This window comes from Ranitomeya variabilis, chromosome 6 (genome assembly GCF_051348905.1).
Source record: "Ranitomeya variabilis isolate aRanVar5 chromosome 6, aRanVar5.hap1, whole genome shotgun sequence".
Lineage (NCBI taxonomy): Eukaryota > Metazoa > Chordata > Amphibia > Anura > Dendrobatidae > Ranitomeya > Ranitomeya variabilis.
The window spans coordinates 127,204,658-127,219,243 of NC_135237.1; the positions used below are offsets into that span (position 1 = coordinate 127,204,658).

At 46.6% G+C, this 14,586-nt stretch overlaps 1 protein-coding gene across 4 annotated transcripts in view; it reads left to right on the forward strand.

The window, feature by feature from the left end:
- The window catches only part of CNOT10 (CCR4-NOT transcription complex subunit 10), a 136,052-nt gene extending 132,029 nt beyond the window's left edge, over positions 1 to 4,023 (forward strand). For all 4 annotated transcript variants that reach the window (XM_077268972.1, XM_077268974.1, XM_077268973.1 and 1 more), the window contains one exon: positions 3,787 to 4,023. In XM_077268972.1, coding sequence (XP_077125087.1) covers positions 3,787 to 3,944 — 158 coding nt within the window. In that variant the 3' untranslated portion in view covers positions 3,945 to 4,023. The remainder of the gene's footprint in view (positions 1 to 3,786) is intronic.
- The last annotated feature ends 10,563 nt before the right edge of the window (positions 4,024 to 14,586 follow it).

The window sequence follows — 14,586 nt, forward strand, 5'->3', positions numbered from 1 at the left end:
GGTCCTAGACAGAATTTGATAACATAAGGTCGCCATATTGAACATGTCGTCATTAGTGTTGAGCACAAGTGCTCGCTGCTCCAGTTTTGCATCGGGGTGCTCCAGTATGCACAAAGTATCGCTGGTGCTCGAGCAACCCCGATGCAAACTCAAGTAGTAGCATGTTTTTTAAAGACACCCCAAACTTAGGGTTGAAGTTGTGCTAATGGGAAAGAATGAAAGAAATAAAACATAAAATAAAAAAATGGAATCTTAACTAATGGGGTAGCACTGGTGGATGACATACTGATTATTGGCTTTTGATCACTGTGATGGGGTCTATCAAAATTAATCAATAGGAAAAATCCCTGCTGTTTCTGGGTGCCAACAGATCTCGGCGGGCGCCCTGCACATATGTCCGCCATTCTTTTTCTTCAGGAAGAGGAGGCGGAGGGCCAGGGAACGGTGCTGGAAGGACTTGATGACCTCATCTCTCTCTCCCCTGACATGTATATCTTGTCAGAAGAGAGATACATGTTTTTAATATCTGGCACACTTTTTTTATGTGATTATAGTTATTCATTGAATAGCGGCAATCACGTGATTGGCGACCGGAAAAATCGTGATCATGTTGTCTGGGTTTTCAGCTTTGGTAGTGGAAACCCTGTAGATTTTTCAAAGCTGGGAGACACTGAAACCTTTTTCCCAATCACCGTTTTAAAAAGGCAATGAGGGAATAGAGCCCCTAATGGCAGCCGTTTTAATGTGTATCGGCAGTTGTTAAGGGGTTAAACTACCATGGAATTGCCAAGAGTTGCATAAACAAACCAGGACCCATTTACTGAAAGTCTTAGGCTAGGTTCACATTGCGTTAGGGCAATCCGTTTAGCGCATAGCGCTAGCGGGTTGCGCTAACGCAATGCTTCCCTAGGGTCCGCGTTCGGTGTCCCCGCTAGCGCAGATCCCCGATCTGCACTAGCGAGGAACGGACCTCAGGCGCGCCGCGGACGCTGCAAGCAGCGTCCGAGGTCCGTCACTCAAATGACGCGACATCGCTAGCGCACGCCCAATGTGGGCGGGCGCTAGCGACGCGCTCACCATTACAGGCTATGGCGGCGTTAACGGACTACGTTAACACCGTGTTATGCCGCGGTGTAACGTAGTCCGTTAAACGCGGCCACATAACGCAATGTGACCCTAGCCTTACTCTGTTTTCATTTCTTGAAAGGGCAACTGAACTTCCATTTATTTTTTATTTTTTCTAATTTTTTTCAACAAAAATAATTTGGAAAATCACTTTTTAGGGGATTTGTTTTCATTCTTGTAGAAACCAAAACTTGCATGCAAGTGGCTTCCAAACCTTGCAATTTTACCAGTCTACCTGCCTGCCTTTAGCTGCCCTGATATCAGAGTATAGTCATTTGGAGAACAGAGGATGGCCGTGAAAGGGTCAACACCAGTGTTCTCTTCATACTGTGTGGCTGATCAGACTGAGCTCCTGCAGCAGCTTATTCCCAGAGTTAGTGAGATCCCTCCTGTCACATTATTGTCACACCAATGTGTGTAATGTATGCGCCAATGAACCCTCCCTCATCGCCCCCTTTATACTGTGATCGAGAAAAAGAGAAGAAAAGATCATGCCCATATAAGTAGGAACACCTCTATGTGAATGATGGTGTAAAAAGGTTTTTATTAAACTGACACAAACCACAAAATACGCACACATGTGCACATAAACAACACAACACAAAAGAGCTTAAAAACACTTAAAAAATGCAAATATGCAAACACAATGCCTATATATATATATATGTATGTCATATCCCATGATACGGAAAATGACAGCCCACAAAACAGATGCTTCCCACAATAAGATGATTATGATGACCTGACTGCAGAGATAGAAATCACACAGAGCAGTATTGCAATACCATACATCCCCCTGATAAGGTGCATAATAGCTGTGCAAAAACTAGCAAAATCCATGAAGGCTTAAATGGCATGGCAGGAAAGGTGTATCCAGCATAGAAAAGCGTACCAAATAATAAGTGAGACACTAGAAATCACAAAGATGAACAAATACATATACACAGATAAGTGTCTCAATAATGGTACAAAAAATATATATATAACCTGCGGAGATCACAACTTTCTTTCCCTGAGGAAGCCGCTATTTTGGCGGCGATACGCGTGGGAGCCTATCCCACACTCATGCTTCCCCATTAACAATTCTCCTTGGCTTCAGACCGTGGGCGGTATTTATGGGGGTTGTGTTTCTGGGGTTGATGGTGTGAGCCTTCACATATCCAGCTCCCCCTCCCCCTCTTCCCCTCTCCGCAGGTTATATATATATTTTTTGTACCATTATTGAGACACTTATCTGTGTATATGTATTTGTTCATCTTTGTGATTTCTAGTGTCTCACTTATTATTTGGTACGCTTTTCTATGCTGGATACACCTTTCCTGCCATGCCATTTAAGCCTTCATGGATTTTGCTAGTTTTTGCACAGCTATTATGCACCTTATCAGGGGGATGTATGGTATTGCAATACTGCTCTGTGTGATTTCTATCTCTGCAGTCAGGTCATCATAATCATCTTATTGTGGGAAGCATCTGTTTTGTGGGCTGTCATTTTCCGTATCATGGGATATGACATACATATATATATATATATAGGCATTGTGTTTGCATATTTGCATTTTTTAAGTGTTTTTAAGCTCTTTTGTGTTGTGTTGTTTATGTGCACATGTGTGCGTATTTTGTGGTTTGTGTCAGTTTAATAAAAACCTTTTTACACCATCATTCACATAGAGGTGTTCCTACTTATATGGGCATGATCTTTTCTTCTCTTTTTCTCGGTGCTAATTCACAAGCCCATAGTGAACCCTCTGTTTTTTGCGGTGCCCTCCATTCATCCATCCCTTTATACTGTGATGGGAACGTTGGACTTTCTCCTGTAAGCCCGTTGTACGGATCACTGGGAGACGCAATGAGAACAGGACGTTTATGGAAGTAAATCTATAGCTTCCATTACAGGATACTGTACAGGGGCATGGATAGCTGAGTAAGCCTGCTGCAGGAGATTGGAGGCAGAATGCTTTCAGTGCCATCATCTGTACTCCACAGGGGTAGGTTTTGATATCAGTGCAGTTGAAGGCAGGCAAATAGATTGGGGAAAAGAAGCAGAGGTTTGGAAGCCCAACAAATCTTTTTTTGTACAAATTCCCTAATAAAGTGTTTCGCAACTTTCCATCCTGGTATGAAAAAAAGTTTGGTTACTCTTTAAACTGCTGTGGTAAAATGATTGGTTGCTATGAACAACAAAGGCAATTTTTCACGTATTTATAACATTTGTGCTAGTTGCTAGAAAAGAGCGCAAGTCGCTATGCAGGACCTGGCTCTTCAATGCATTACCCAACCCACTGGTGGCAGTGGACGGTTTGTGATGTTTATACAGACTTCCCTTGGTAATACAGTGAAATCGTCGTCTTTTTTTACACCCTTTTTAGCAGTATAGCTGTAAACTGTTGGGATAACCCAGCAAGTTGATGACTCCATCCAGTCATCCCTAAGAAAATGGTTTGCTAAAGCCCTTTAATAAGTGGTTTATTTGTATGGAGTCCTGAGCCATATATAATTTACAGGAAATGTCAAAATCTAGAATTAGTGTTTTGAGGTGCGTGCATGGGGCGTTTGTGCCGCACTCGCTATTCTACGGAGTAGACTGAAGAATGGATGAATACGGTGAGTTGCTCTCGAGTTGAATGGAACAAGACCCACACTTACCTCTCCTCTCTCTTTTAGGCAATACTCAGCTGGCTTTGCAGATCATCAAAAGAAACCAACTTCTGCCATCTGTAAAAATGATGACGGATCTTCGAAAGAAACCATTATTCCAGCCCATCCATCAGCCCATGCAGCCAATTCAGATGCCCACATTCACCACTGTTCAAAGGAAATGATATTTGCCTTTCATAAGACTGTCAGATGAAATGCTGCAAAGATCTACCAGTTCATCAATAAACGGCATATTGGACTTTTCTGGCAAATCGTGGCATTTTTTTTTTAATATAAATATATATTTGTAGCAAAAAGAATCGAGTAAAGGGTTTATTACTTGCTGAGCCAAAATGTTCCCAGATCTACAATGTTTTTCATATATAATGCATAAATCAGTCATGGCAATAAAAACCTGACACTCGATGTCTGCACAATGAATGTGGTTTTTAGGATTTAAATATAGGACTGGATCATATTACAAGGCAAAGTGAAAGATTGTATGTCATACATGGATACATGTGGACACTAATATTGGGAAAATACTGTATTCTTCACACTAAAAAACTCACTTTTTTTTCCCCAAAATTTTTGGGGAAAATGGGGATGTTATAGGTCAAGCATAGCTCAGTGGGGGGGAGGGGGCGCAGTGGCAAGAGTTGGGCAATACTGTGGTCCCTGGGCTGGGAGGAGGGAGTGTTCGACCGCACTTCCATGGTTTCAATGCAGTGGACTCCGGGAAAATGGCCACTGGAGGCGGTGCATACGCAGATTGAGATCTTATCTCCAGAGTTCGAAATCTGCGCATTTTCCACCTCCAGCGACCATTTTCCAGAAGTCCACCGCATTGAAGCCATGGAAATGCGGGGGCTCCGGGCTTTCACAAAATGACAGCGGAGTCCCCGCTCCGCCGAACACCCCATACTAACAGCCTGGGATGGGACTCGCAGCATCACCCCACAGCGTCGTATCTCTGAACACCTGTGACCCTGCACCACTGCCACACCCTCGCTGCTAAGCTGAGACAATTCAAGTCGTTTACAAAAACAGTTTTTTCTATGTGACATTCTATAAGCCGATATATTCAACTGGGCAGCAGGCTTAGGTCACCTTACCCCTTCTGAGTTTTGAATTGATTTCCAGTTGAGTGGGGTAATTTATTCTTGACCCCTCTTACTACTAGAAGGGCTTCATGATCCTTTGCAGCTATAACTTCTAGTTGCAATTATCAAATACTCGTTGATGCTGCTATACATATTTTAAATCCCCTCGCTGGTAACCTGAATTCAGACTGTAAGGCCGGTTTCACACGTCAGTGGCTCCGGTACGTGAGGTGACAGTTTCCTCACGTACCGGAGCCACTGACACACGTAGACACATTGAAATTAATGCATCTGTGCAGATGTCATTGATTTTTTGCGGACCGTGTCTCCGTGTGCCAAACACGGAGACATGTCAGTGTTCGTGGGAGCGCACGGATTACACGGACCCATTAAAGTCAATGGGTCCGTGTAAAACACGTACCACACACGGACGTTGTCCGTGTGCAGTCCGTGTGTCGTGCAGGAGACCGCGCTACAGTAAGCGCTATCCCCCCCCTCACATGGTGCTGAAGCCGCCATTCATATCTTCTCTGCAGCAGCGTTTGCTGTAGAGAAGATATGAATAATACTTTTTTTTTTGTTTCTCGTGTTTAACATAAAGATCCATGTCCCCACCCCCCTCCCACCCCCCCTGTGCGCCCGCCCGCTGTTATTAAAATACTCACCCGCCTCCCTCGCAGTGTCCTGTCCTGGCCGCAGCTTCTCCTGTATGCGGTCACGTGGGGCCGCCCATTACAGAAATGAATATGCGGCTCCACCCCTATGGGAGGTGGAGCCGCATATTCATGACTGTAATCGGCGGCCCCACGTGACCGCTCATACAGTAGAAGGTGCGGCCAGGACAGGAAGCAGCGCCAGCGAGGGAGGCGGGTGAGTATTTTAATAACAGCGGGTGGGCGCACAGGGGGTGGGAGGGGGGTGGGGACATGGATCTTTATGTTATACACGAGAAACCAAAAAAAAAAGGATTATTCATATCTTCTCTACAGCAAACGCTGCTGCAGAGAAGATATGAATGGCGGCTTCAGCACCACGTGGGGGGGGACAGCGCTTATCTCTAGCGCTGTCTCCTGCACGGTGCGTGTGGTACCCAGTCGGCACACGGGCGGCACACGTGTGCCGCCCGTGTGCCACACTGATGTGCCACAGAAACGCACGGGCACACGGACACGGATATCTCCGGTACCGGAATTATCTGGACGTGTGAGACTGGCCTAAGACAGCTCCCGTTTGACGCATTAATTTTTTTCCCCATATTTTCCTCCTGAAAATATGTGGTGCGTCTTATGGTCCGGTGAGTCTTATACTCTGAAAAATGTGGTACATACCTAATGCCCAGTCCTGCTAACTTGTTTCCAGTAGACCACCCTCTATTACTATTCACAGGATAGGTGATAACTTACTGATTGATTGGGGGTCCAACCACTGGTACCTGCACCTACCACCAGAACAGTGAACTTTTTTTACCCGGAAGAATGGAGCAGCGCACATGTTTGACTGCCTCTATATTTTTTCCTTATGGGGCGGCCAAGTTCTTTGCATGGCTTATTTCTGCCCCATGGCGGCTGTGCATCTGACCTGCCGCTCCATTTTCTAATTGGATGCAAAAGTGTTTTGTCGTGGATAAAACTTTCCTGTTATGCCAATAAGTGCAGGTCCTGGCGATCGGAACCCCACAATCAGTAAATTATCACTTATCCTGTGGACAGTTGATAACTTGTTTTCACCAGACAACCCCTTTAAATGTGTACAGTACAGTTAAATCTGTGCCTCATATTTTCTGCTGCATCTTCACTGTGGTAGGTCTGCAGCTGATGCTATTTGCGAACGTAGCCTAACTATAATTTCAACACTGGGCTGTTTTCATTATAAGCCCATAGGGATCGGTAATTATGGGCAAAAAAACCCGCACTGTTTTAACACTGTTTTTCGGGACACCAGAGCTATTTCATAGCAAAAAAAAAGCATGAATGCATTAAAGGATACAACTACAGAAACTAAATTATTTCTCTAGTCACCTTCCACGACAGGAATGTCTCCATTCCCTAATGTGGGACAGGAAGCACGAGAGGTTAAAAGCCCCTCCTCCCTCCAAATCGCCAGTGTCTTTCCTGTCCCCCATGGGGCATGGAGAGGTTCTGGTATGCTGCGTGGCTGGCGACTGCGGCGTACCTGTAGTTTTTTTTCTCTACCGGGCAGTTGTGGTCGGGGCTCTGCCTTCCTCCGCGTTTACTGCTCCCGTCTCCCCTGGACTCGGGACCTTCCTGGCCCACCTGCGCCTCTGCAAAGGTAAAGCGGGCCAGTGATCCCCAGCGGTGGCCTCCATGAGCTCACCGCTTCATCCTCCTCTCCTGTGTGGCATTCGGCGTCCCGGAAGTGACGTCATTGTTGCGTGCGCGTCACTTCCGCTCTCTGCTGGAGCGCATCGACTTCCTGGTCTGGCCTCCTAGCGCCCCCAGGACTACCGACGCCGCACAGAGCACGCCTTTCCTCATGGAGGCCTGCTCCAGGACCCGGGGAGGAGGAGGGGAACATGTTTCACATTGCGCTGGGGGCTGGATTTATTTCTATATAAACCAACCTGAAGACACCTCCAGGTAAGACTGATCCCTGTCATAATGGATGGTGCTTCCTGCCCTGCATCTGCAGAGCCCAGCGCTACCCCTGCTCCAGTAAGTCCGTTGCGGGGTGTGTCCGAGGCTAGGGTTAGTGGGGCTCTTCAGATCCTTACACTACTCTCCCTCTCTTTGCAGGGAGACAAGTCTGCCCAGAAAATCCCGGCCAAAAAGACACCTAAATGTGCAATCTACAATGCAAAGCTTCCCTCTCTATGGGAGAAGAAGCTGTGTCAGGGGTGCACAGATAAAGTTGTCAGAGCCGAACAGCCTTCCCTCCTTGACGAAATCCGGGCCCTAGTCAAGCATGAAGTCCAAACTTCTCTAGCTGCCTTCAATCCTCCTCCTCCACAGCTGCAGGGTCCTTCTTCTAAAAAAAGAAAAATACAATTTGAGGTTTCGGCCTCTGAGTCCGATCACTCTTTTTCATCCTCCTCTGAAAAATTGGTTGAATCTTCGTCTCCTAAATTTTCGGAGGCAAGAAAATATTTTTTTCTCCTGATTATACTGAAGAGTTGGGTATGGCTGTACGTAATGCGATGGCAGGGCCGGACTGGCCATCTGGCAATTCTGGAAAATGCCAGAAGGGCCTGTCTGGTCGTGGCCATGTCTATGTTGTTAACAGAATCTGTGTTCTCAAGATACCCATACTATTAAGAGTTGTGATGGAGCACAAAGTTGCTGACTTAGTCACTTACACCAGCTGCCACGGGTATCATTAGAAATATTGGTCTTGTAGTAAATCTTCCTTTCCTCCATCCAGGATAATATTAGTAATATATCCCATCTTGTGCTTGGGGACGGGGACAACATGGGCCTGTATGATTTTAAATGCCAGGGCTGAATTTCAGCCCCAGTCCCTACCTGCACGATGGGGTTACATGAGGAATCGGTCCCACAATCTATACAGGACGAAATGTTTGGAGGATTAAGGACAGAGAGACAAATGGGGTTTCCGGTACATAAAAATGTCTTTGATTTAATTTCTCAGGAGTGGGAACTCCCCAAGAAACGCTTATCCACACACTCTGAAATGAAACACAGGTTTCCCTTAGAGGCAGGTTCCCCTTCATGGGACATACCTAAAGTGGACATTCAGGTGGCGAGGGTGGCAAAGAAAACCTCTCTCCCCTTTGAGGACTCCTCACAATTGAGAGATCCGCTAGACAGGAAGATGGAAAGCCTGTTAAAATAGTCTTGGGAAACATCTACCTCGGGGTTAAAATCTAATATTGCTGCCGCCTGTGTTGCCAGAGCCCTGTCTCATTGGATGGACGAGTTAGAAAAACACATTGCTCAGGGTACCTCCAGAGGGGAACTATTGGACTCTCTTCCTATGCTCGAAAAAGCCTCAGCTTTTTTAGCGGACGCATCTATGGAGTCGATCAGAATTGCAGCAAGATCCTTAGTTCAGTCTAATTCCGCCCGCAGGGCCCTCTGGCTTAAAATGTGGAGTGGTGACTTTACCTCCAAGATTAAACTGTGCTCGATTCCCTTTAAAGGTGATTATCTTTTCGGGCCGGCTCTAGATGAAATCCTGGGAAAGGTCACAGATAGGAAAAAGGCCCTTCCAGAACAGAAGACGGTTTTTTCATGCCCCCCAGTCTAATACCCCTCAAACAAGAGGTAAAGGGAAAAGCGGGCGATGGAGTTATGCTAAGGGCAAAGGGAAGAATATCCTCATTCCCCAGCAGCAGCAGTACCAGCCACAGCAGGATAAAGGACTCCGTTCCGGTGGAGGGGAGGCTCGCAAATTTCATCCATCATTGGCGGGCCATTACCAACTGTCAGTGGGTTCTCAATGTTATTCAGGAGGGCCTTCTCATAGAATTCATATCTTCCCCCCCCCCCCCCCCTCGGAATCTGAGGATTACTTCTCCGACCTCTCAGGGAGCACATTCAGTGATGATGAGGCCTTGCGGATCTCCTAAAATCAAATGCGATCTCCCCAGTACCCCCCCGAAGAATGGGGTTCGGGCTACTTCTCTCGTCTCCTCCTGGTAAAAAAAACAAAAAAACATTAGGCGAGGCGCGAGTCATAATAAACTTAAAAGATCTCAACTGTCATATCCTATACCGCCGTTTCAAGATGGAATCGGTGAAGTCGGCTATCCCCCTGATAGGTCAAAATTATTTCATGGCAACCATCGACCTAAAGGACGCCTACTTTCATGTGCCCATCCATCCCCAGCACAGAAAGTACCTCAGGTTTGCAATACAGTTCAACCAACAAGTGAATCATTTTCAGTTCAACGTACTCCCTTTCGGCATTTCCTCAGCGCCGAGAGTATTCTCCAGGATAATGGCGGAGGCCGTGTCTCACATCCGGAGTCAGGGAGTCTGTATTGTCCCATACCTGGACGATCTGCTGCTTATAACCCCCTCGGCTCAGATCCTCAACAGTCATGTCTTAAAGACCCTCGACATCCTCAGAACCTTGGGATGGCTCCTAACCTGAGGAATTCCCAGCTACAACCTTCCCAATCAAGGAGGTTTCTGGGGGTTCTGTTGCACTCGGTAAAACAAATCGTTTCTCCCGGAGGATCATCGTCAAGTGTTAATAGAGAAGATCGTGGATCTCAGAGAGGACAGGTCTCTGACTCTATGGAAAAGTATGTCGGTCCTAGGCTCTATGACGGCATCTGTTCAGTCGGTTGCCTGGGTTCAGGCCCATTCCAGAACCCTTCAAGCTCACATCCTCGCAAACTGGGACGGAAATCCGGGTTCCCTGAACAAAAGAATACATACTCCAGGGCGCGTAACAGCATCTCTAGTGTGGTGGTTGAACCCCAAAAACATCCGCAGAGGTGTGAACTGGTCACAATCCCCCCTTGTAACGAATACAACCGATGCCAGCAAGCGGGGCTGGGGGGCAGTAATCTCGCACACTCCCAGGGATGCTGGAATCAAGCGACAAGCGACAGATCTTCCAATTTCAGGGAGTTGAAAGCAGTGGAGCAAGCCCTCCTAGCCGCAAGCGGCCTAATATCTGGGAGTCATGTAAACATTTACTCGGACAACACGACAGCTGTTACTCACCTCCGACATCAGGGGAGCTCAAAGTTCAACAGTTTAAAAAACATCTCAAACCGAATATTCTGTTGGGCAGAAAAACACCTTCTCTCTCTTACAGCAGTCCACTTGAAGGGGTCTTCCAACCTGCAAGCGGATTTCCTGAGTCGCCAGGACATTCAGCCAGGAGAATGAAGCCTGAACAGAAGAATCTTCAGGATGTTGGTAGACAGATGGGGTCTTTCCAGAGGTAGATTTATTTGCCTCAGACCAAAATTCACAGGTCAGAGCCTTTTTTTCCCTAAACCCCAGGGACAATTCCATAGGAGTGGACGCTCTGGTCCAGACATGGAACTTCCGATTGGCCTACGCCTTCCCGCCAATCCTAATGCTGGCAAAAACCCTCCGAAAGATCCGAGAGGAACCGGTGCCAACCATCCTAGTTGCTCCGGTATGGCCTAAAAGGAGCTGGTACAATCTCATTATCGAACTACAGATAGACGGTCCGGTTCACCTGCCGGTAGAAGCCGATCTTCTCCAGGGACCCTTCCAGCACCAGAATCCCCAAAGATTGAACTTAGCGGCCTGGTTACTGAGGCCCAGGTCCTAAGTGCTAGAGGGCTGTCGGGTGCTGTAATCTCTACTTTGCAAAAATCCAGGAAGCCTTTCACTAATGCAATTTATGCTAAAGTGTGGAAAAATTTCTCGACTTTCTGTCTACCTAGTAAACCAGATCCACTCCATCCGAACATATCTCAAATATTGGACTTCCTTCAGCGTGAGTTAGAGTTGGGCCTTAGACCCAGCACTCTAAAGGTTCAAGTTTCCGCTATCAGTGCTGTTTGTGACCAGGATCTGGCCAATCACCGTTGGATCAGAAGATTTATGGTATCAGCTGTAAGGGTACCGTTACACTAAACGATTTACCAACGATCACGACCAGCGATACGACCTGGCCGTGATCGTTGGTAAGTCGTTGTGTGGTCGCTGGGGAGCTGTCACACAGACAGCTCTCCAGCGACCAACGATGCCGAAGTCCCCGGGTAACCAGGGTAAACATCGGGTTACTAAGCGCAGGGCCGCGCTTAGTAACCCGATGTTTACCCTGGTTACCATGTAAATGTAAAAGAAAAAAAACACTACATACTCACCTTCTGATGTCCGTCACGTCCAGTGCCGTCTGCTTCCCGCACTGACTGTCAGTGCCGGCCGTAAAGCACAGCACAGCGGTGACGTCACCGCTGTGCTCTGCTTTTACTTTACGGCCGGCGCTCACAGTCAGTGCGGGAAGCCGCCGGCGAGGGACGTGACAGGCACCGGAATGTGAGTATGTAGTGTTGGGGTTTTTTTACATTTACAATGGTAACCAGGGTAAACATCGGGTTACTAAGCGCGGCCCTGCGCTTAGTAACCCGATGTTTACCCTGGTTACAAGCTAACGCATCGCTGGATCGGTGTCACACACACCGATCCAGCGATGACAGCGGGAGATCCAGCGACGAAAGAAAGTTTCAAACGATCTGCTACGACGTACGATTCTCAGCGGGGTCCCTGATCGCAGTAGCGTGTCAGACACAGCGATATCGTATGTATATCGCTGGAACGTCACGGATCGTGCCGTCGTAGCGATCAAAGTGCCACTGTGAGATGGTACCCTAAGATCGAAGCCTAGGAAACAACCCATGATACCCTCATGGGACTTGAATCTAGTCCTCAGAGGGCTCACACAAGCACCGTTTGAGCCTTTATCTTACTGTTCTCAACACCTGTCATACAAGGCTGCCTTCCTGGTAGCGACTACCACAGCAAGATGTGTGGGAGAGCTGCAAGCCTTATCGGTTAGAGAAACCCTACTTGATAATAACAGATGACTGTATAATTCTCCAGCTTAATCCATCTTTTCTGCTGAAGGTGGTGTCTGATTTTCATCGTTCTCAGAACATTATTCTTCCTTCCTTCTGCCAGAACCCGGCAAACCCCAAAGAAAAAGAGTTCCAATCTCTTAATGTTAGAAGGACTATTCTATACTATCTTAAGCAGACTAATTTTTTCAGAATTGATCAAAACCTATTTGTCCATCTGTCGGGTCAGAATAAAGGAAGGAAAGTGGCAAAAAGTACTATTTCCAGTTGGATCAAAAGAGCCATACATGAAACCTATCTGGCCCAGAACTTGACTCCTCCAATCAAGGTCAAGGCCCATTCTACAAGGTCTACTTCAGTGTCATGGGCAGAAAGAGCAGGCGCCTCCATCAAGCAGATCTGCAGGGCTGCAACTTGGTCTTCACCACATACCTTTACCAAACACTACAGATTGGACTTATTGTCCAATAGTCTTTGGCCGGAAAGTTCTCCAGGCTATTGCCCCCCCAGTGCAGAATTGGTTGGTACTCCTCCTATGCTGTCTTGGAAGGTGACTAGAGAAAATATAATTAGACTTACAGGTAATTCGGTTTCTAGGAACCTTCTACGACAGCACTAATTCCCTCCCTTTCCTTGGATTTATCCTGGGTTTATTAAGGTAGCTAGTGCTATGGTATCCGTTGTAAGTCACTGGCGATATGGAGGGAGGAGGGGGTTTTAACTGCTCATGCTTCCTGTCCCCCATTAGGGAATGGAGACATCCTCCTATGCTGTCGTGGAAGGTTCCTAGAAACTGAATTACCGGTAAGTCCAATTTTATTTTTTTCATGGGGTTTCATTAAAAATTTTGCACAGCATTGGTTTTTCAGACTCTTCATACACGTGCCCCACAGGAACCATTGGTGTTTTCTGATGCCATCAGGATGCTGACACTAAGAATCCAAAAAAGGAAAAAAACTACTCTTTCGCAGTCTACACTCACCCACTGCCAGCAAGCCAACACATGTTTACACAGGTTTGGGATTCTCAGATCGGTTTCAACTTGGTTTAATTTTTTTCCAAAACTTTTTCTTCTTGGTTGGGAAACAAAGTGGGATAGTCTACTGTTGAGTAGTTATTACTATTATTATTTATTTATATAGCACCATTAATTCCATTAATTAATTATGATTAATTAGAGTTGAGCGAATATGTTCGGGTTCCCTCTTATTCGGCAAGCTATAGCACTTGCTGAATAAGCTGCAGAGGGAACCCGGCTTCCTGGATTGTGCTGGCCGATCAGCTGATCAATGCCACAGCTACATGTGTCGTGGCTGTGTCACAGCACATGCATGCTCTCCATGCATGTGTCGTAATTGTGACACAGCCGCGACACATGTAGCTGCGGCATTGATCAGCTGATCGGCCTGCCACTGCAGCTTATTCGGCAAGCGCTATAAGCTTGCCGAATAAGTGGGAACCAAGCAAATTCGCTCATCTTTACTGTTGAGTACAGCAGTTCACATAGCCAAAATAGACAATTAGGCTGCTAACTTCCTCAGTCACAAGTAGCTTTCAACTGGATGTCTTCCACTAGATTTGGCTATGGTGCGACACCCCAGACATGTTATCCAGAATTAATGACAGAGTTCCCCAATTTATATCCAGGTTCTGCAATCGCCTCTGACCATCTCATAGTCCCAATTTGTCCTTCCTTACCTCTCCCCACTCTTACCCTGTTCCACAAGAAAATTAAAGGGAATCTGTCAACTACTTTTTCGTATATAAGCTTCGGCCACCGCCATCAGGTGCTTATCTACAGCATTCTGTAATGCTGTAGATAAGCCCCGATGTAACCTGAAAGATAAGAAAAACAAGTTTGATTATACTCACCTCGGACGTCATTGCATGAAGATGGGACCACGACGCCCATCGGACCGGACCGCCCCCCCAGGTGAGTATAATCTAACTTCTTTTTCTTATCTTTCAGGTTACATTGGGGGCTTATCTACAGCATTACAGAATGCTGTAGATAAGCCCCTAAAGGCGGTGGCCGCAGCTTATATGCAAAAAATAGGTGACAGATTCTATTTAAGGTAGAAGAAATCCCAGTTATCCTTGTAGCTATGCAGATGAAGAGGCCCAGCTGGTCCTGCTGCACAAAAATAATCAGCTTTGTGGCAGACATTTTCTGGCACCTGCCACACTGGGCCGTCTCCTAACCCAGCTTGCCCTTTTGCACCCAAATTCAATCGC